This window comes from Anguilla rostrata, chromosome 2 (genome assembly GCF_018555375.3).
Source record: "Anguilla rostrata isolate EN2019 chromosome 2, ASM1855537v3, whole genome shotgun sequence".
In the NCBI taxonomy this organism is placed as follows: domain Eukaryota; kingdom Metazoa; phylum Chordata; class Actinopteri; order Anguilliformes; family Anguillidae; genus Anguilla; species Anguilla rostrata.
The window spans coordinates 65,746,457-65,769,848 of NC_057934.1; the positions used below are offsets into that span (position 1 = coordinate 65,746,457).

The 23,392-nt window shown below is 46.5% G+C and overlaps 1 protein-coding gene across 1 annotated transcript; it reads left to right on the top strand.

Moving 5' to 3' along the window:
* Nucleotides 1–3,272: 3,272 nt before the first annotated feature.
* Nucleotides 3,273–17,530, top strand: nfil3-5 (nuclear factor, interleukin 3 regulated, member 5). Its single transcript, XM_064324051.1, has 2 exons — nucleotides 3,273–3,704; nucleotides 12,548–17,530. Exon 2 carries the CDS (start codon nucleotides 13,143–13,145, stop codon nucleotides 14,946–14,948), a length of 1,806 nt encoding a protein of 601 aa, XP_064180121.1. The 5' UTR covers nucleotides 3,273–3,704; nucleotides 12,548–13,142; the 3' UTR covers nucleotides 14,949–17,530.
* The last annotated feature ends 5,862 nt before the right edge of the window (nucleotides 17,531–23,392 follow it).

Sequence of the window (23,392 nt, forward strand, 5' to 3'; positions counted from 1 at the left end):
CTCAGTGGGGAGATGGAATGAAGACTTGCCGGGAGTTACATCTGCCCCGTTGACAGGGGTTGTGTATAAGACAAGCACATATCAGCCCTTTGTCACCCCCCAGCTCCCCACATCCCCCAACTCTCCCCCTTCTCTTCTGCAGAGGAGAAAGCCTGTTGCTAGGCAGGAAGTACGGCTGTTGCCATGGGAACCCTTGCAGACGCAGCTGGGAGGGATGGGGTTGAAGGGGGGAAAGTACGGGTAGGGAAAAAAAGGGGGGGATGGGGGCAGCAAGTTCAAGGCCAGCATTTTAGCTCTGTTCCCTTCATCAGCCAGGGAACAAAGAGGGAAAGAAGGGGGGACAGAGAAAGAGAGAGAGAGAGAGAGATGATCCTAATCATGGGTGTTGAGCTTTTCTCCATTTTTATTTTCCAATTCCTCCAATTGCAATGCCATTGCAAGGACATCTAGCCACAAACAAAGAGTGTATTACCCAATGTGGAAAGAATGCAGGTGACTCATTTGATCCCACACCACGCTGAAACTAAATTCCCATGTTGAGCATTCCATACGTTTACCATCCTAGTTTTCTGTCAAGACCAGTTAAGTAAAACCCGAGACAAAAAGACACATGCACACACTCACGCATGCACACACTCACGCATGCACACACACACACACAAAACTGTATCAATCTAAATACAAAACAACCCAGAGGAATAACTGCAGCATAATTCACACCCTAAAAGCCTTAGCTGGCTAAGGTGACAGGGTAAAACCTTTTTTGAAAACCCCATCCCCCCAACAATTCTAATGGCTGGGAAGACAGGTGTGTGGGTAAGCATGAAGGTGTGACATGTTAACGTGTGGACACACTAACACACCCCCCCTCCCCCTCCAAGCCCCACCCAGGACTGAACACCTGAGAGACTGGGTACCTGCTTGTGTCCTCAAGTGTGGAAGAACAAAGAAAGATCCATCCACTTGCTGTGACCAACCTCTAGGAACTCCGCGGCACCTGTTCCCGGAAGAAAAAAGCTGCCCTGGTCACTTTACATCCTCTGAAATTGTGCACTTGTTTCGTCTTGTGTCCCTGGTCTGCCAATAGTTCCAACTGCCAGCTCTGTCTGTCCTCACTCTGAAAGTGTATGTTTTTCAAGTCACAAGGATCAAGCAAGAAGGCAACACCTATTCAACACCTAACCCAAGATCCATCTGCAAAATCTCATACTTGCTGTACTGCAAATGGTAAAAATAATTTCTGGAAAACAATTTGATAGGAAACCAGGAAGATACCAGGCAAATGAAATAACATTTCCATTACATGTAGATATTTGTTGGTTAAAAAATAAAAAATAAATTTTAAAAAAAACTGTGAAAGTTGCTTAATAACATGTTTTACTACATAATTACTTAAATTAATTCATGTTGTAGTCCCTTTTCTTGTATTAGTCATAAATCTTCTGGTCTACATTACACATTGTGAGTAACTGGTGTATTGGACATGCTGCTGCGCTGCATAATTCGAATCATAACCACTTTCCAAGTTAATTGATAACCAGCATAAATGCCCCCTTGATGTTTTAATGCGGAACCCCCTGCTGTAACTGAAGACAGTGAAGACAGCACTGTCATCTACACAGGTAATCCATCTGCAAATGGAAAAAAAAACACACACACACACACACACAAATAAACCTGGAGCCCTTTGGTTTACCTACCACTGTGGCTTTCATCATTCACTCAGTGAAATCACGAGGCCTCGAACATCTATTTATTTACACACATGGATACGTTACATTTATTTCCAGTACACGCAACAAAATGATATTTGCTCTAAAAAAAAAAAAGGAACCGCGATCAGTGCCACAGAGACAGCCACAGGCCAAATTTACAGACGCAGTTTGTTTTCACAAAGAAACTTGCAGCGTCAAGAGGACATTAGCACAGTTTGAGTTGTGTTACAAGAAGGAGAATAAATTATACTAAACTGTAAAACAATAAATGCTTTCAAAATCTTTTAATCCACAGCAAGCTTCCAATAATGGACGGAGTGTAGCACAGTGGGTAAGGAACTGGGCTTGTAACCGAAAGGTCGCAGGTTCGATTCCTGGGTAAGGACACTGCCGTTGTACCCTTGAGCAAGGTACTTAACCTGCATTGCTTCAGTATATATCCAGCTGTTTAAATGGATACAATGTAAAATGCTATGTAAAAGTTGTGTAAGTCGCTCTGGATAAGAGCGTCTGCTAAATGCCTGTAATGTAATGTAATGTAACAAAATTGTTGCAGGCACCTAACTCATTTCAAACTGCAAATAAAATGTAACGCTCTGTTGAAGCCCTGACCGATCCCTGATACTCTCACTTTTACCACAAATTATATAATAATATTAATTATCCAACTGATTACAGTAAACACATCAAACGGCAATCACTTGTATCACAAATGCGTCTTTATGAGACAATATCTCATTAGCCAGTGTGCCAAAATATTTGAAAGCAATATAGCAATATAACATGCACTTTGTCTTCCATTTTATAAGCTTATTACTGCTGCTGTATTTGGTAAACAGTGACAAAGCATTACGGTTTCCTTTGAGTTTACTGGATTCCTAAGAAGCTCTTTGTAACTTCCTTCCGAAGTATGGCTCCAGTTCTGCATTTGCACTTCTTGTTTTTACATAATACACAAGACGCTTGTAAAGGTTCTGAGAACGGGAGTTAGTCAGGTTACAAACAATGCTGTGTGGGCCATGGACTTGGTCTGGAGACCAGGAAGGGGGTGGCGAATTACAGTTTTGGGTGTGACACTGCTGTTGTGCAATTAGGCGAAGTACTGTTACAAGAATAGAAATCCAACAAATTAAATAATATGTGAAAATGCAATCATGTGTAAAGGACGTTAGATTAGCAAATAAACTTCTGACCAATGTATTAACGGCTGAGAACTTGGCGCGCCACTCCAAACATTGCGCAATAAACAGAAAGACTAACTGGATTTCTGCATGTCACATATTTTTTCAAACATTATTTAAAAACACAATAAATTTGGCATTCCAACCCACTTGCCGTTGGCATCCTTCACTGAATCGTACTGCGTAGGCTAACCACCCACTTCATGCTGAGCGCTATTGATACACTTCCACACAATAGCACATAAAATCATACTTTCTTTAGAATATCGTCAGTTGTTGGCATGTTTCTAAAAACGTCTCGCTCGCTCTCTCCCTACCTCTCTTTCTCTCTCTCTCTCTCTGCCCTACATCTGAGCTGGCCAGGCGTTATGCTGATACCACAATCCCATGCCCCCTCCCCCTCTACGCCTCACATCTCATTGCAAAGGGAGAAGCAGTGGAAACGAAGGACGAGAGAAAGGGAGAACAAAAACGTGACACGGCACCCAAAGCGTGTTGTTATGCAACTACTGACCTACTAACATACATTTTGAGAGAGAGAGAGATAGAGAGAGAGAGGGGGGAGAGAGAGAGAGAGAATTGGAGCAAGTCACTAACATAACACGAGGATTCAAAGCAAAAAGGGAGACACGGAACCCATACGCTGAGACTGAGAAACACTACCTTTGATGCCAGAGACTCCTGTTTGACCGCACCAGTACATTTCAGTCCAAACTTGGGAGACAAAAAAGAAAGAAGCGAGAATACACTACAACCATTACTCCTGAATAGAAGCGACGATATGGATTTGTAATTAAACGATATTAAGGTAGGTTATGTTTACGTAGCATTTACCTATACCTACAAATGCATGATTACCTGGAAAAACGCGCACTGGATGAGAAGGTTTGTAAACTGAACCAGGAGAAATATATTGCTAAAACAGAATGGAAAATTCGTGTACGCTATTTTACATAGTACCTACTACGTGTTGCATTAGGATATATATATATATCATATAATATCCTTAACCGCCTCTCCTGTCGATTACTTTAAATGTGATTATGAACTGTTTTTGTTATTTCTTTTGCAATTCATACGGAATCTGTTGGTTTTGCGGATTGTAAGTGATGCGGGGACAATTGCATGTTGGCTGCGTCGTGCCACGCATTTTCTCAATGTCAAGGCGAGGCAACTACACCCCCCTTTCGGTGCCGTATTGATGTATTGGGGGCTTGGGGTGCATTTCCTTTTGGAAAATAAAAAGGTCGGAAGGTACAAGTTTGCTGGAGCAATTCATACTTGAAATAGTTACATTTAGAGTATTAAAGACTATTGCAGCCTTTGGTTGCTCTTTGAGTCATTGCATGTTGTTTGCATGTTTTCGTGTATTAACAAAAATATAAAACGTTCCAAAGGTTTGCATTAATTTATATAAGCCTACGTATGAAGAAGTCGTAGACTATTAAATTTAGAATTATGAAAATCAGAATGCGTATTGTAAAATATACGCCCTTATTTCCGTATTCTGGTAACGACCGTTCAGTTTCGTGGAGTTCTTTGTCACCGTAAAGGAAGCGCTTAGTTAAAATAATGTGGTTTAACGAAGTTATTAGTCCACGCGGACAATTGGAATTCCTTTGAAAAACTGGGAACACTTGTCTCGCTGTCACGTGTAGTAGTGCTCTGCAGCGGGTAAGGCGGGGTGGTTCTCGAGCTACTTGTAGACTTTTACCTCATTGTAGTTAGTCTGTAACAGTGAACTAGTACGATAAATTAATCACACATTTAATCGGTTTAGGATACTCACGTATACTACTCTGAATATAATTCGTAACGGCCGTGTTCTATACTGTTGTGCAGGTCATCGCTTTGTACGATGAGCTATGACCTCATTTTGACTCTGGGCAAAGAAAATTTCCAAAAGTTTCATCAAGGCTATTGAATGTAACGTTTGCTGTGACTTTAATTTTTTGTTTGGACTGCAACGTTGTATCATGCTAGTGAGTTGGAAGACGATAGCCTACCGTGACGTTTGTAGAATATAACTTATTTTATGCACATAGACTATAATACAGGTGTATGAGGTGAATGAATTGCACAAAATATGCGAAATCTAAACCTTCCTGAATGAGACAGTTCATTCACGTGTATTGTATAAATATAGACCAGTGGCGATCGTAGGCTATTCGATTTTGATTTGGAATTACATTGCAGTTGTTCCAAGACAAGGTGTTAAAGCAAAAGAGCTAAAATGCATGTGGGTCCAGATTCATCCGATCCTTTCAGATACACCACACATTATTTAAAATGATGTCTACAATATATTAAATAGCAAAAATACAGATGGAATTATAGCCCACAGCGAAGAACATTTAATTGCAGTGAACATATTTAGGGGGCGATAGCATTCTTTGAAAGTGTGGCCGCTTGTGCAGCAGCTGTCTTTGATGTGAACTCTGTTTAGGAAAGAAGCCATATTGCGGTAAAATGTAGCCTACTCTTGCACAGTGGGCCAGCAGCTTGTTGCAAGGATTCCACACGTGAACCTGACTCACGTGAACTTCAAAAGTAACGACTGCAATCGTCGGTACTGTGTGACGTAAATTATGAACGATTTTTTTCGCCCTCAGGACTCCGCAATTTTCCAGTGGTTTTGTAGTCGGCTTAGGGAAACAACAGTTTCTTCGCATGTGTTCCTACGTTGCAAAACGCGATTTACATTCAGCACGGGAATAAAAAGAGCATTCCACGTGGTGACCTACAGAAGTTCGACATACCCAGGACGCTTAACATTATCTGAGGAATGGATATTGTAGGTAGCCATATATCCCTGTACAAGTTTCACTGAACTATTATTGAGTTTGAAACTTTTAGATGCAAAGGAATGCGGTATGGTGTGTGGTTAAATTAATGTATTAATATAATGTCATGCATATTATTTTTAACATATCTTCACTTAGGAGTAGACCACTAACACATTTGTAGCGACCAGTTGACCACTGAAAAGTGACAAATATTTCATAGAACTAGGCTACATATCATTTCACTGCAATGGGACAAGTAAGGCAAAGGGAGGGCAAATTTCCACAGGTGTGTTGTGCATCGATCCTTAACCATGTACCGTAGTTTTCCCTGGCAGAACGGCAGTTCCAGAGGGCTTCAGTGGGTTGCGTAATAAAAATAATTATTAAACGGCTTGTGTAGAGGAGATGATGCAACTAGTGGAAACCCAGAGTCTGTGGTGTTCCCACTGAGTGGATCTGCCAGTTGGTCGGTGCTTAACCCAGTTTATTTTGCCAGCGTTGAAATGTAGGTCAAATTCGTCACATGGGGAAAGGATAGAGGAGGGGGGAGTAAAACTAAAAAAAGGAATAATTTAAGGCTTCCTTACATAAGAAATTTGGATGAATGCACTGTAATTCTGTCTGTTCGTCTACACCAGGTCAATTCACAGTATCTGTCTTCTTGTTTGATTCTGAACAACAGATATGAAAGCACATAAAAGTAAAAAAGACAAAAAAAAAATTGTTCAAAAATACTTGCTGCCATGAGGAGCTCATAGACTACAAAGTTTGCGCTGCTGTAGTTCATCTTTAGAGTCTTGACATCAAAAACATTCACGTTAAATATCATAACTCATGGTTTCTCACTTGTAAGATAATCATCAAGAAAAAACTAGGTTTACTAACACATACTATATATAACCTACACAACACAGACTAGCATGGTGTACTGAGTATAAGTCACTTTTTTTTGTTTTCTTTTTTGTTGTCGTTGAATTTTATTGGTGCCGTTGAGGAAATTAGTTACATGGCTACCTTTTCTGTTTGGTGGAAGTGCATGAAGAAAAGTGGCAGCCGGCATGGTTATTACATCACAAGGCTGTCATCAGGCATGTCAATCCATGATGTTTCCTTGGGAGAGATTTGACATTCTGGCAAAGTGTGGTTCTCAGTTACAGGCACAGGTGCAGTTATGGTCAGGTAAAAACCTGCAGTTCAGTGGCTACAGGTTTCCTCCAGCTGGGCACTGTTGCTGTATCCTAGAAAAAGATTCCCAGCTTTAATTTCAGCTTCAGTAGAAATCCAGCTGAGTAAATGGATAACATGATTCTTATTTTTATTCTAAAAGCGAGCTGTGTGCGCTGTTCTCGATAAGAGTATCTACTAAGTGTACTGTAGCATTTGTTGTGATTCCAATATGTTGTGGTTTCATTCAACATAGTTTTTATTCGTATATCGCTTTTTATAGAGACAGGCACTGTCCCAAAGATACTTTGTAGAGGAAACAGAAAGCAGCAATTGGGGCAAAAACCACACTTGAACCCCCCAGAAAGCAAGCAATGGAGGTAAAAATCTACATTACAGTGAGTTGGCCTGGATACGAGTGTCTGTTAAATGGCTAAATTATAATTGCATGGGTACAAGCCTTCCCTTTGCTCTGGTCGTCTCAGGGGGATATCCAAAATGATGAGTCTCAACTTATTGCACAAACTGAACAGCTGAGATATTCTGCTCTCCGTCTTACAGATTTGCTGCAAGTAAATAGCTCTGCAGGTCGAAAACGTCTCCCCCAGCCAAGCGTAATTAAGTCCAGAATTTCAAAGAGATGAAAGTCCTTTCACCAGAGACAGCTGTGGTTCTCAAACGCTGAAATACCCAGCACTGCAGACAGTATGAATTTTGCTTTGCATGTGCCACAAATGAGTCAGGACATTCACGAAACATAAAAGAAATACCTTAAATTACCAATGTGTGCTACATCCTAATAATGTGTGTCAGGCTTGTGGTGTCTGTGATGACCAAGAGGTAAAAAAAAAACTATTACACGCATGCAATACGTTGTTCAGCGACGGTAGGCCTGTATCTGCGCAGTCCAAGCTGGGACTTACACGCGCACACACACGCATCTTGAAGACATACATTATTTGTCGTATCAGTGTGTGGAAAGAGCGCGCGGGGACGTTTTATAGCCCTGGAGCTCTGATTTATTACCCGCCCTCATCTCGGAACATCCGTTTCATCATTCTGCCCGGGCGATATCCGTTTAAGATCTCCCTCCACGTGCGGCCTAAATACTCTGTCTGTCCCGTATTCCTGGAGGACGCCCACACACGCAGGCACCGTTGGCTTCAGTCGGCCCTTTTTGCGTTTGTTCGTTTCCGTCGTGTTCACAGACGATCCTGCTGCTTATTATCGGCTTTTGCAGAATGTCACCCTGACGTGCCAATTGCCCCCGAGTGTCGAGACTTGTTTGCTTATTACGTTTTGTTTTTTTTGTTTTTTTTTTGTTCTTCTTGCTGCCGCCTTAATTACACACGAGCAAAAAATATTCGGCTGCGCTAGGGAAACCTGACGCCGTGTGAGAATGGCGTAGTATTGGACAGAGCGTTAATCAGCAATTGGAAAATCAACACTGCTAAATTTCAGAGCTGTTAAGTTTCATTTCATATATCATACATGAAATGAAACTTAACAGCCCTGAAATTTCGCAGTGTTGATTTGTGCTTCAGTTGGGCTGTGCAATAACAGCTACACTTAATACTTCATACACTTAATGCTTTTCTGTTGACTGCCACCTTCCCCTGTTTACATTACATTACATTACGGCATAGGAGCTTATCGAACGATACAAACTTTACATGCATTTTACATGTATCCATGTATCACTGGATATAACTGAAGCAATTTCGGTGACTTTCAAGGGTACAGGGTCAGGAATCAACCTACGACCTTTTGGTTACAAGTCTAGTTCCCTACCCACTGTGCTACACTCCGTCCTTAAAATGGCATGTTCTGCCAGTTATGTAAAAAAAAGCTTCATCTGTGTAGTTAAAGAGAGCAAATTTCCCTGCCTTCCACTTAAAATAGCGAAATCTGGGCTCATCAATTCAGTGGAACAAAGAAATAGATCACTGTAACCGACAGAGCGGCAGCTGTTTAGACCACAGCGCAGTTATTCCGCTTAAGTGGGTGAACTTTGAGAGTGTGCCTCCGTGTCTTTCCGTGGCTCTGCCTCTCGCGGCATTGGCTAACGCAAGAGCTCGTAAAAAAAAAGACAAGGGCGTAAAGTTGCTGCTGCCGGTTTGTTTGAAGGGCGTGAATTACAGCACTTTTGAAGGCCCAGCGCACGTGACAGGAGGGGCACGTGGGAGGCCGTGGAGTGTTTTTATGTTTACCTGAGTTTTGCTTGGAACTCTGCCCCGGCTTTCAGGGATTCCTGTTCTTGGAATACGAACCCAGACGAGGAATTTGGGGAAACGACTCCTCCACGTGCGGTGGTTGAGCGTGTCCACTTAGAGAAACAAAATGCCTTGCATGCGTGCGCGCGCACACACACACACACACACACAGAGAACCACACACTCACACGTGCACACCTCCCTAACTGGCTAACAGGGTGAACTCTCTCAGTGTCATGGGTCCCTCTCACAATACAAAAAAATGCCACACCTGTCCTCAGGGGTGCCCCTTGTATGGTCAAATTTTTATGGACCCAAAATCCATGAACAGTGAATCATACCCTAGCACCTAGTCTTAGCTCCAAAAAAAGGATCAGTGCAGGTCAGCATAAAGATACCTCAGCAGAGTTTTTCACCATTTCTTGCAAACTTGCTTGCATAGGTGAATCTAAAATGCACCATGACTAATTAATTTCCACACCAAAAAAAATGTAATTAAATCTATGCCCAGAATATTCTGCCTTTTATAAGGAACAGCAGCCTTCTGCATGTCTGGCTGGGATAAAGATGCAAATGGTGTTTTAGAGGAGTGTACATTTCAGGTATGTCCACCCTAGGTGTGGAAAAAACAATGAGAAATGGGTACACATAGTGATGTCAGTATAATTTATAAATGTATTTTTCCTGTTTTGGTCTGTTTGTCACTGCAGGCACACAGAGATAGGAGGGGCATTGGGGATTAATGTTAGGTGTGATTCATTGCTCTGTGTAATCAGTTTATTTATTTATATATATATTTTCGTTGCTGATATTTTTTTCTTCTTCCATCGTGCAGTGCTGGTAAAAAAAAAAAAAAAACCCTCCTCGCAGCCAATGAAAATTCTTCAGGCACACTCCTCCCTCTCTCCCCTGCTCTATTTTTAGAGTATGCTCTAATTCTCCCTCGCGCTCCCTCCCCTCCCCTCCCTCCCTCCCTCCCTCTGTGCCTCACTTGCAGTTCCACTGACCTATTTTTCCTGCGCAGCGTCAAGGCAGAAACCAGCGCTTACTGCGCTGCGCGGTTTCTAGGTCAGTGGGACACGCTGGGAGAAATTCTCTCCCTCCCCTCCGGTCTCTCCCCCCCCCCGGCCCGTTCTCGAGATCTGACCCGTTCCCCCTTAATCTTGTGCAGGCCTCCGACTATTCGAATGATTCTAATTTACGGCAGTAATTGTCGGGCGCGGGCGCAAACAGCGGGGGACGTTTTACGTCGCGGTCGAAGGGCGACGGCTGAACGGGAGGCAGATGCGCTGCTGACGGTCAGGCCTCTAATGGCCCAAATGCATTTTTTTGGGGAGAACATAAAACTGAGGAAGCGGATAAGGAGGCTATTAAAGTGCACGAGGAAAGGAAAAAAAAAAAGTCTGATGCTTAGAGGTTATGTAACGTGATGACAGACTCGCGGTGGGGGGTTATAAGAACGATATCACTAGAAAAAGCATGGCAGAAGGCTTGATTACACGACGTTGCATTCTTAAAGCAACAGAGAGATAGTCTTAGTGGGAAAACTGCATGAATGGATAGATGCTCTTTGACTGCAGGTTTAAAATGAAAAGAATGTAAAACAATATTAACAGCAAAAGTAGTTGCAACCGAAAAGCGTTTTTTCTGTAAATAAAGAAATGGATGTAGAAATTACACTGATAGGGCATCTGGTAGAATGCAGTGTATTTTTTTTTTTGTAGATTAGTTGGTAAAATAGGAAATAGATACCTTTGTTTCTTTGATAACATGGCCTAATGTTGCCTTTCTGATATAAGCAATACTATTACGATATATAATTCAAATAAGATAGAAAATGGAAATGAAATGTTTCCTCTCAGCACTTTCAGGGTTCGATTAGTCACTGACTAGGAACCACAGACAGCAGTCCAAATCATCACTTTTTTTTTTGGACAATGAAATGGAAAATTTCCAATCCCCGTTTCGTGTGCGTCATAACAAAAGGCTGAAAACCATGTCATGGCCGTTTATGTAACATGTACCCAACGGCACGGCAGCGGGGGGGCGTACCGGGAAGCCGGGCTGCATCGAGCCAGAGGCACCAAGCTGTCTCCTGACCTGAGTGTAATCAGACTGGGGGGGGGGGGGGGGAGGATGATGACGGCTTTCCCTCTCGTTAGTCGTTAGTTCCGCCTCTGCCCTCGCCGTGGTTACGAGACACAGCCAACAGTTATGTTACAGGCTTTGGGTCTTACACAAGCAGCAGGCAGGCTGCCACCGGGGGCCCACTCCCTCAGTCAACCCCCCCCCCCCACCCCGGCCCCCTCAGCCTTTCTGAACTGACCTATATTCTTCCCACCGCCCCCACCGGTATGTCTTTCCCTCATTCACTCGCATTCCTCCACCTCTCCCCTCCATCATTATTAGCCTTGCCAACAAAAACTCAACCAGACGCGAGACGCTGACATCTCCATGATCCCTTCTTCCACGGCTCATCGCCAGGAGCTAATTTCCCCTAATCCCAAAAGCACCTTTTATATGTGGGTTGAGGTGGAGCTGGGGGGGGGGGGCGGGGCTTTGGGAGGCCGGTGGTATGTGAAGCTCAGACACTGACCCATATTCCACAACAGCGCTAATCCTCCCCAGCTGCACCTGTGGGACCTACTGCCCCCAGAGCTTTATCTCAGGTCCTGTCTGACCACATTGGCCTGAGTCCACGATCGCGTATCGCCCTTTCAAGATAAAAGCGTTCGAATGTCTCAAATAGCTTATAGGCTTCCTCCAGCTTAGATGATGTGTTTACTATCGAAACCGCCAAATAATGTCACCGCCTCATTTCCCTCGTCATTTATGCCAGACATGTGGTACCGATTATTATTTTTGGGCTACAGTACACCAAAGTGCTTGGATCATTCAAAAATAAATTGAGGAAAGCGCCTGTACTTAACGATGACAGGATTTTGGAGCTTTTTTTGTACTCCACACTCATTACCTCATACCTCGTATATCCATTAATATGACATTTCTGGATGTCCGGAAGAAGTTTGGGGCGCAGTTAGTAATGTGATATGTGTGGTTACATCATATCACCATACTTCAGCATCAACCCAGAGAGGTCGGAGGTCAAAAGCAGAGCCGATCGATTACAAAGGGCACGAGGTCAGGCCGTGGTTGCTATGGGCAACACACCATGCGGTGACTGCTTTGGATATGGCCAAAGTGGTTACTTGTTTAAACTTAAAAAAAAAAAAAAAAATTTTGTCGTTTTTGAATTCTCATTTTTTCATAACTAGCAGCTTTGGAACTACGTGGCCTCTGCATCTCAATATGGTTGCAAACCAGTGTAATTCAGAAGTAACAAATCCCCCCCTAATTCCTTCACCTTTAGCATACCGAGACATGTTATGCATTTCATGCCCTGTTGCTCTTGTGTCTGTACCTCAGCCTGTGCACTCATGACACACGAATGACAAATAAAACGTTTTCTCCTCTTTCTCCCTTTTCAGACTCCAGACGCCTTTTCTTTGTGAGCAGTGACACAGATCCTGGTGCCCCCCAGGAACCACTGAGGTGCAGAAAATCCCGAGGCAGACAGAGTGACCTAGATCCGCAGGGACGCCTGGAGCAGTGGGTCACATCTCCGGAAGGTTGCGAAACAAAGAACATCCGGCGTGTTCTTCAGACCCCGAGGAATCACCGCAGACACCCGTGACCCACTTTGCCGTTTCAAAGTGACGAGTTGAACGATTCGCCGTGAGCACCCCGTGCCGAGATAATCACACCGTCTGCCATCTGACCGCGAGATAAATGCGGAAGATCTGCGTGGAGTTCCACCTCTTCTTGATCTTCCTGGCTGAACTTGACACGTGAGGGTTCACTTAATCCTAGGGCGAAATCAATGAGGTTTCCTCTCGAAAGAGCACAGACACCTCACCTGGAGTTTTTTGCAGACCCTACCACTTAGAAATCAAATCCAGATCAAAATAAGAACCGCTTTTGTTTTGCTCCTTCCACTTCTGCGTTTTCTTCGGCTTTCTCAGTTAATACCATTTCGACGACGGCAATGCGCCAAATTTCAAATCTGGCCACCGGCGAAGAATTATGGAAAGCCTGAACTTGCACGTCCTGTCATCCGACCCCAGCAATTTTGAGAACTTGGAGACCCTCTCCTGCCACAGCGAGCGGGCGGAGTCGCCCCACGGCAGCCCGTCGCGCGCCCCCCGCCAGCCCAAGCCCAAGCCCAAGCCCAGCATGACCTGCCGCCGCAAGCGGGAGTTCATCTCCGACGAGAAGAAGGACGCCTCCTACTGGGAGAAGCGCCGCAAGAACAACGAGGCGGCCAAGCGCTCGCGGGAGAAGCGCCGGCACAACGACATGGTGCTGGAGAACCGCGTGATGGCGCTCAACGACGAGAACGTGCGGCTGAAGACCGAGCTGCTGCAGCTGAAGCTGCGCTTCGGCCTGATCAGCACCGCCGCCTACGTGGAGAAGAGCCAGCAGATCGGCGGCGGCGGCGGCGGCTCCGCCTCCTCCAGGAACCCCTACTTCTCCAGCAGCGGCTACTCCAGCTCCTCTCAGGTGATGATGAACTCGGACTCCTCCGAGGGCGAGCGCCACACCCCGCTGCCCAAGTACTCTCCCCGCGGCTCGCTGTCCGACATGTCCGACGGCTCGTCCCGGGACAGCCCCGAGCCCATGGCCTACGAGGTCAAGCGCGAAGCCGCCATGGACATGGGCGGGATGGAGGCCAACATGTTCAGCGTCCACCACGGCCTGGGCTCCTCCTCCTCCTCCTCCTCCCAGCTCCACCATGCCCAGGAGATGGACCAGGTCATGGACTATCACCGCGGTCATCAGGAGGCCGTGGTCAGCCCCACCCCCCCTGCTCCCGCCCCCCAGAGGAGCGTGATCCTGTACCGCTCCAGCAGCGTGTCCTACCCCATCGACAGCCACAGGCTGCAGGACATGGACCAGCAGCCGCCCGGCCCTCACCAGCACAACGCTCCCATGGTCCATCTCAGCCAGGCGAGCAGCGACCCGGCCAGGCTGGAGGGCTCAGCAGCTTCCATGACGGACGTGGCAAAGCAGCTGGAGATGAAGTCCTTAGACTCCCCTCCGTACGACAACGCCAACAGCTATAACGACGAAGGGGAGAGACCAGGCTTTGAAGGCGGCCACCACCAGCATCAGGAGACACAGGGACACTATTACCAGAGCCACACTCTGCAGAAGAACGGCGGCCGCAGTTCTTTCGCCCCAGACCTCCTTCACAGCAGCGAGGACGGTGAGCCCCACCGGTACCGTCGCCGCCACTCCTACCTCAGCCCCGCGGACGAGGAGCCGCCCGTGCTGACCTACGAGGGCAGCATCAAGACCAAGGGGTACTACCAGGAGCATTCGTCCTCGGCCAAGGACACCTCCTCCAGCGACGGGGACCCCCGCAGCTCGGACAAAGAGGCCTCCACAGACGACGAGTCGCCCTCCTCCTCCTGCTCTGAGACGGGCGGCTACCGCCAGAGCCTGTCGACCGGGCGGCTGGGTTCCCCCTCCGCCTGCCTGCCGGCCGAGGGGTCCCACTTCCAAAGCGAGGAGAACCAGGTGGAGGTCCGGGGCACTGCCCTGCCCCACAAGCTCAGGCTCAAACACAGGGCGCTGAGCAATGGAGGGGGCGGGCCCCAGTGTGACTCCTCCCCCACCGCAGCGGCCACCTCCCCAGCCCTGCCCCAGCACCCCTACCTGGCCCTCATTCACAACACCCAGCAAGCCGGCAGCAGCTGTGGCTACGGGGAGGGGGACAGGTCGTCGCCTTTCAGCTTCGGCAGGCAACAAGAAGGGGGGGAGGAGAAGAACGAGAACGGGAAGGAGGAGTTTGCCGGTCAGAATATCCGAAACAAGAGGCATGACTGAGGGAGAGACAGAGAGAGCGAGATGTGAGAAATAGACTCATTGCGTTTTGTGGCAAAATGCCTCTCCTTAACTGTCACTCAAGAAAAAAGAAACTCTCCAGAGACAACTCCTACACTCGCCATCTACCCAAATACACTGTGTCCAGTACTTTGCCATTGCTCCAGCATCATAAGTACCCCTCATCTTCAGAACCAGAGAGCAGGACTCACTATGTAAACCCCTAAATGTATCTGCTGGACTTCTGGGTTCTCTTATCTGATGCCATGGCATGGACCAGCCAGTGGGCTGTTCTCTGGGCACCACACAGCAGCGGCACTTACAGATGGGATTAAATGTATTAATGGGAAGGGGAATGGAACTCTCTTAGTTATGTCATGAGACATTCAGTATCCACGACACATTGATTACCATGAATTCATATTCGAAAGAGAGGCTGCAACCTCAACAAGTGCCCTTGTTACGGTGTGTGTGGTCACACTCACTTGGACTCGCTGGGTGGAGTCCACACACCAGCAAGGCATTCTGGGAAACATCCCTGACCAAAGTTCCATTTCCCAGAGTTCCTTCCTTCTGTAACCCCATCACTTCCAGGCCTCTTGTACATTTTCTTTGTCCATCCAGGCCTCACCACCCTTTACTTTGCAAGCACTTGGATTGTATTTTACTGTGATATATACATATAATATAAATATATACATATATTTTAAGAAAAAAAAACAAAATCATAAAAACAAAACAAAAGAGGGCGGACTTGAAAGGTCATCAGTTTGCCAGTGATGGAATTGTTGTACAGTCCTATCTTGTCTGTTGCAGATACCACTAAGTAAAAAAAAAAAAAGAAAATTAAAAAAAAAAAGAAAGCTTCCAATGTAATTTTTTTATTTTCTTACTTTCTCTTTTTTTTAATGGCATTATTAACCACAGCTTTTAAAAACTACTGTACTGCTAGTTTCCTGTTATCAGCCCCGAGCCCTGGTTCACTGTAATCGGCCCCCTGGGGCTATGCAAACTGGTCAGATATCCAGAACTGAGATCTACCATCTGCACTGCTCCTCAGCAATGAAACTTCTTCAGACTGAAAGTCATTCAGCTTGGCTGGCTACACTCAAGAGACAGTTAATATTCCAATCACTGCAATAACACTTTTTTTGGAATTTGAATTGTTTTGTGGGGGAACAAAAAAATCTGCAGAGGCCATACAGGATCGACCTCAAGTACAAAATTAAACCAGTGCCTTCCCAACAGGGTCCGTATACTTTCCAGCAAACCGCCAGTCCACTGTGCATTTACTGTAACCGAACACTGGTCTGCACACTTCAAAATTTGCGTTTCTATATTTATCCCATCAGTTTGAGCTTCTTTTTGCCCACATCTGCTGCCGAGAGATAAAAGCTCGCGGCGACATGACTGATTAAAGTAAATGACTCATCCAGTAAAGTAACTAAGCGTACATTTGTGTGAATTTATTTAGGATTCAAGTTTAAATGACAAACACGAACTTGCAAGGTCTGTGTAAGTAGAGGAATGTGATGTTGAACCAGACAATGCTGAAATTATTCTGATAGCCAGCCACACATGCACACAGTATCCTAAACTGTACCACCCCCCCCCCCCCCCACCAGACACACACACGCACACACACACACGCACACACATACATGCAAATTACACAAAGCTCAGTGTTCACTGTTCACTGCTGGGAGTCATGAAAGCATATCGTGAGCTCTTCCTCTGAGATTAGCATTTGAAGAAGGCGATCACATTGCCTCTCCCACCCAGAGAAGCCTTTCTGCAGTCAGACAGTTCTCATGCTGCCCACTGAAGGAGCTCCAGCTAATCCCGCTTTTCCTAATTGGTCTGTTAACTTTACACGGGTGCACAGATAGCGTATGTAATTATGTAACAGTAACTATATCCATGGTTGGAATCATTAATTGGGTTGAAAAATGTTTAACCGGTTGCAGGGACAATCATCACTTATTGAAGCGACGCTGCTTTCTTTTCTTTCTTTTTTTGTTCTTCCGTTTTTTTTCCGAGGTGCCTCCCTGTAATATACACCTCTACTCGTCCCCGTCTCTCTCTTTTTCATACTGTGTGGCAATTGTGAGCCTGCACTGGATCGTAAAGTTATAAAAGTCTGTCCGTGTTGAGTGTTCTCTCGTTTCAGGTGCCTGCCACTGGCCCTCGTGTATAATTGTAAAGTTTTTTCTCTCTTGGACAATGTTGTAAGGTTTATTATATTATTTTGTATTATTATTGTTATTATTATTATGATTTCTGTTATTATTATTTCTGTTGAATTTTTGGTAAGGTTTTTTGTTTCCCGTTTTCTTTTGTTGTTCTCCTTGTCTTGACAGTGATGTGTACTTGCTCCTTCCTTTCCCTATAAACATGTTTTCACCAGTGATGTTTTTTTTTTGTTGTTGTTTTTTTTTGCCAAACGGTTGTAAGAAAAAGAAAGGAAGGGCGGTCTCAGTATTCATTAGCCCTCCTTAAGACTTGGATGTGCAAGTAAAGATGCTAAATGTTATCAGAGGCAGGCTGGAAAACACAAATAAAAAAAGACGAATTTCTCAAAATAAGATTCGAGTGAATTTTGTTGTTGTGGTTGTCTGTCCTCAACTTCCATTTTCCCCTCAGTTAATGAATGAAATCAAGTACTGCTCAAGTTACCGACACTCACTGTTCAATGGTCACTTGTAAAAAGCACCGGGTAAAACAATTCAAAGACATCGTTCTCATTTGGCCATTTTACCCAAATTCAGTGTCAATGGCAGGCAGAATATTGTAGGATGTCACTCCTGTCATAGAAAATCTGGAGTATCGCAGTGTTGTACAAATTTTTAAATGCATCAGGAAAAAAAATCACAATTTCCCAGCAGTACGTGTCAACAGTATCAACTGTGTGCCAGCTAGGCCTATATCAACAAAACAAAAAAAAAATCGCACCAGCAAAATTACAGTGCGTCAGCACCGATGTCTCTTCGCCAACAGTATCACATTATGTCAGCAGCGTTACACGGTCTGCTCTGGCAGCACTGCAGCGAGGCAACAGCAATGCACCGTGCCAGAATGACTACAGTGTGTCAGCAGTATAGCATTATGCTAATGTTTGCAGTATTACAGTACGCCAGCTGCGCTATATTTCACAAGCCATTAGCATTACGGTGTGCCAGCTGTATGGCAGTGGGCAGCCAGCATTATCGAGTGCCAGAGGGACCGCGGCGAGCCAGCAGCAGTGTGTAGTGTGTGTGTGCCCACACAAAAAAACGCACACGCACCCAAGCTGTCCGGGGGAAAAAAAACAAAACAAAACAGGAGTTGCGTCAATCAAGTCTGTGATATCAACTGTAGGCAACTATGATAAAAGAGGAAGATGCGCAACGTGCTTCGAGACAGCTAAATAAAAGTGGTCTGGGTTGGTGCCCATGAGCCGAGAACAGGAGGCAACTACGCTAGTTATGGTTCCTATTGTTCTCTTTTCACACCATCGGTCAACTCGCTGACCGGGATGAGAGCGGTTGCCGTTACATCCTGTCCTTCCACCTCGAGCCATCTCGGGGGACAACAGAGCATCTCGTTTTTAACACAACTTGGCTTCTCCGGCCGCCAGACAAACGCCGTGGCCCCGGCCCGCGGAGGCTACGCGGGGCGGCCCGGGAGGAGAAGACACCGGCGGACGACGGCGTCGCGGCGTCACGCCCAGATGCGCCGCGGAAGGGAGAACAGCTGGAACGGCGTGCCTCGCGCCGGAGGTAGAGTGAGTCACGTCCGTGACGCCGCGTCAGAAGAAAGGGATGAGCACAAGCGCTATACATTACATTACTTTACTTTACAGGCATTTAGCAGACGCTCATATCCAGAGCGACTTACACAACTTTTACATAGCATTTTTTACATTGTATCCATTTATACAGCTGGATATATACTGAAGCAATGCAGGTTAAGTACCTTGCTCAAGGGTACAACAGCAGTGTCCTTACCCGGGAATCGAACCTGCGACCTTTCGGTTACAAGCCCAGTTCCTTACCCACTGTGCCACACTCCGTCCTATACGCGTGGACGAGGGTGATGGTTAGAGCACGTTGCACAGAAATCGGTCCCGTGACTGTTTTTGGTGCTCCTGTGCGCATTACCGTGTGGCACAGCCGTGACCTGGCCTAATTGGGCAAGTCCCTGCGCCCGTTTCGTGTGTTCTTGGGTCGATACACAGTTAAAAAAATTGCACTCTGACTCCTAAGCGTTCTCACAGACACCCCACCCCAATGGCGACCCTACCTCAGCATGACATCCCTCATTTACCAAAGTATTACAGTTGAATTAACCCGTTTAAACAATGAGACACATATAGTGGGTTTGTAGGACTATAATAAAGATTATCTTTCACAGGAAACACGACCAAGCCTTTTCTTTTGTCTAACACAGCTGAATGTGACTGAAAACAGCCTTTGTGCCTTCATCTAGGAGAAACCGCTATATTCTTACACAACGCGCTCCATGTTTCTCTCTCTCTCTCTGTCTCTGTCTGTCCATCTTCCTCCCTCCACATACCGCCTTTCTCTCTCCTGGCACAAAGGATTAATTGAAATGAGATGAGCATTAAAGTGACACATGGGCACACAGTGTTCCAACAATGTGGCTTATGTACATGACTGACAGTGGCCTAGTTACATAAGGCAGACAGACAGACAAACACACAAACACACACACAAACATATACATACGCACACATCTGATGGTTGAAATTTCACATCTTCAGTTTGACTATCACGATTTCTCCACCTTAAGTAAGTTCCTAATCCAACAGCTGGTAATTAGCAAAAATAGAGGCTGCCACTTCAGCCTGACTCTTGAGCCAGAACGTTTATATAACACTGACAATGTATTCCCAGCACTGAAGAAGGGGCCAAAATAATACTACCCCTACAACTATGAAATAACGATTTTCATCCACTGGCTGGTTTCCCTCCTGAAGCTACAAATTTAAGACAGCATGGAGGAAGCCAGCAGAGTCATGTAAAAATGCAGCTCTATGGGCAGGGACTGAAATCCTTCAAAAAAAACAACTGAGCCGAAAAATACAGCAACGAGAAAATATGTGCAAAAGCGTACCGGCATTGGCCAAACAGCACAATCCCTCACAAATGGGCCGAGAGAAGAAAAAAAAAAAAAGGACACAATACAAAAATAGAAAGCGGAGTAGTGGGGCTGACTGGACGAGCAGGGCCATTCAGAAAAGCGGAATGAGGGCAGTGAGTCAGGACCAGCTCCCCGCACACCCGGCGCTGGAAAGGGGGTCACGCTCGTAACCACGGCCCGGGACAAAGGAAGAGCCACGGTGGTCCCGCCTCACACAGCTGTAACCTGGGCAGAGCCAGCGAATAAAGCGCCTCTTTCAAATCAGACGGCCCCCCGCCCCCGCCTGTCCCCTTTGTTAGGCCTGTCCTGTGCCCGGGTCCTGAGTAATCCCCACCGCCCCCCCCCCACCCCCATCGCCACGGTTCCGCCCAAGCGATAACAAGGCGACATTTCCTGACGAGGCCCAGCCCAGCGCACGGCGAATTCCGCTGTGGTTCCCCTTCCCTTTTTTTAGCCATTTTGAGTCAGTCCAAACACGCAGAAGCTTGGAAAAACAGGTCAAGGGAAAGTAGGTCAGTGAATAAGGGTGGGGGGGGGGCGGGCAGTCAGAGCAGGGAGAGGGGAGAGGGGAGTGAAGAGGAATGAGGAGTCAGGAGAGGGGGCAGAGTCGGGGGGGTGGCTGGGTGGGTGCGGTGGGGGCGAGTTACATCACAAAATGGCCTCTGCACATGCTCAAGGCATGCACTGAGAAACAAGGGTGTGGGGATATCTGGCTCCTACAGTCCGAGCCTGGGGAGGAGGTTTCCGCGGCACCTGCAGTCAGTGTGTCTCAGCTGCCCCGCTACGTTAGCGCCGGCTAGGAGAACGCCCGCGTTCCTCCCTTCGTGTGAAGCCATCTTCTGAGAGAAGCCCTGCTAGCCTCGCTTGTGCACATCCAGTAATTACTGGCCTCGTGGCATACTGTCAAACGGGCGAGGGTGAGAATCATCCCCCCCCCGTCCGTCCGTCCCCCCCCACAAAGGACTCGTATCCCACTGCTGCTATTGATCTAAACTGAGTCCACGTCTCAGTGAAAACCAGGCCTGGTGATTCACATTCGCTTTCTGCTCTGTTGTTGATATGAGGATTAGGCCTTGCGGTGAAACGAGCTGGACCCAGTCAGCCAGTCGGATCTCAGAACGCCAAGAGGAAGGAAGTTTCAAAAATCAAAAGGTTCATTACGTTGATTCTAATGCCTGACTGCGACGTAGTGTATGAGTTGACATAAACATTACAGCAAAACAGTGTTTCACTACCTTCAGGTGTGTTCAGGGGGGTTCTGGCAAAAAAAATAAAATAAAATAAATATACATTATCTCCCAAACTTAAAAATAACCCTTCATAATACACTGCATTCACACTCCTGACTGGAAGGTTATATCCCAGTGAGCAAAAGACAGAATCTAGACATCTAGGGAGGTGGAACTCTAGGTTCAGAGATGTCTGACACAAACGGACAAGGCTCACCACAAAAAAACATTCACTGGGATACACATGTGGTTTGCATGCAAATGCTGTTTTACGTCAGTTATACAAATCATGGGGGAAGGTGTGGGGGTTTTAGCGTAGCTGTGAGTTTATTTTGTAACCAGGCCTGGCGCTCTCTTCCCCCCCACCCCCCCACCCCCAAACTACCAGTCCGCAACATCGCTGAGGGCAGCAGGAAGGCCAGAGCGGTGCCTGGTTATAACACTACCAGGATTTTCTTGTTTTAATTCCATGACCAAGTTGCTTGTGGATAGAGTAGCATGGTCCACAGTGGCTCGTAATAGTAATGCAGGCCTTAGCTATATAAAAAAACTTTTTTTTAAAATGAGGCCACCACAGAGCAGCCCACAGTCCGAAGTTCACGGATCATATTTCCATATTCAAACCACAGCATGTTTGCACACATTTGAGTAGTCACTGAGTTCAACCTGAGGGCACAGATCTTCTTCTGAAGCCTTCAATCTATATACTGTATACCAGTCCAAGTCAGGTGTTTCATAAATGCCCAGGTTATTGTTCAAAACAGATTGATTACATTTTTTTGCTTTCATTTGACAGGGACAATACACATGAATAAATTCTTGCGAATGTGCCAGCATTAGTCAGGGAGGGTAACTTCTATCTGTGGTGCCTGGGCTACATACCATTGAAAAACCTCTTTTGTGCGAAGCAACGGCGTTGAACGTCGCACCACCACCTTGTACTTGATGACTCAAGAAAAGCTTTTCAAATGTTTCCGTGTTCAAAAGGCAAGCCTGAGAGATGCATCACTTTTCTGCTGGTCAAACCCCTAAGCCTCAGGAAACCAGAGGTGGGGGGGGGGGGAATGAGCAAACATGACTCCACAGTGTTAATCTCATGCCCATTTTTCCCCGTTAATTTCGTCTCTTCTCCTTCTCTCTGTCATCCGAATCCCGAGTGTGTAGCACAGATTCTGCAGCACTATCAGAATAGTTCAGTGGACCCCGGGGGAAACGGTTACACAGTCAAATCCCCCATTTTCCCGCTGTGCTCAGTCTCCTCTGATCCCACACAAAGAGGGCGAGCCGCTGGCAAACTCCCTTACGCTCAACACGGGCCTGCGAAGGTAGCCCCGAGCGCATTTCGGGCAGGGGAGGTAGGGACTGTACAGTCAGGGGCCAACGCCCCCTCTCCCTGCCTACCCTGGCAGCGACCCTGTATCCAGTGCCCTCTCTCACTCCTGGCACCGGGGCTGATTTGGGCCCCTCCGCCCCCCCCCCCCCATCCCCCCCGTCTGCTCCACTTCCTGCCCGAGAGAGCCAGCAAAGCTCTCTGGAGGTCAGAGACTGTGGCAAGCCGGGACTGGGCATTCAGAGTGAATAAAGCAAAGCAGCCCGGTTATGTAACCAGTGCACCTAGAAAGTAGGTCAGGGAGAGAGAGAGAGAGAGGGGTAGAGAGAGAGAGAGAGAGAGAGAAAGGGAGAGAGAGAGAAAAAGAGAGGGAGAGAAGGGCGGGGTGGGAGAGAGAGAATAAGGGAGAGCAGGGATGGAAGCGGGAATGAGATGGGGGAGGGGGGAGAAGGGGAGCAGAGAGGAACTCAAAGCCAAACAAAGAGCTCACTGTATCTTTGCCTCTCAAATTTCCTTCCTGCTGGACCCGAGCCCAGCCCCTGTTAGATTTTGATTAAGAGCCTTGTGTCACAACGCTGGCGCCTTACCTAACCAACCCGAGCCCGGCTGTCACTCAAACAGGGGGGGCAAAGAGGACGAGGGCGCGGCTCTCCCACCGTCGCGAAAATGCAAAGAATCTCTCAACGACCAACCATGCTGCCGTCTGGATGCAACACCGCGCGCCAGGCAAAAATAAACTGCTGATG

Excerpts from the sequence above, each read along its gene's own strand:
- nfil3-5 (XM_064324051.1), top strand. The coding sequence starts at position 13,143 with ATGGAAAGCCTGAACTTGCACGTCCTGTCATCCGACCCCAGCAATTTT.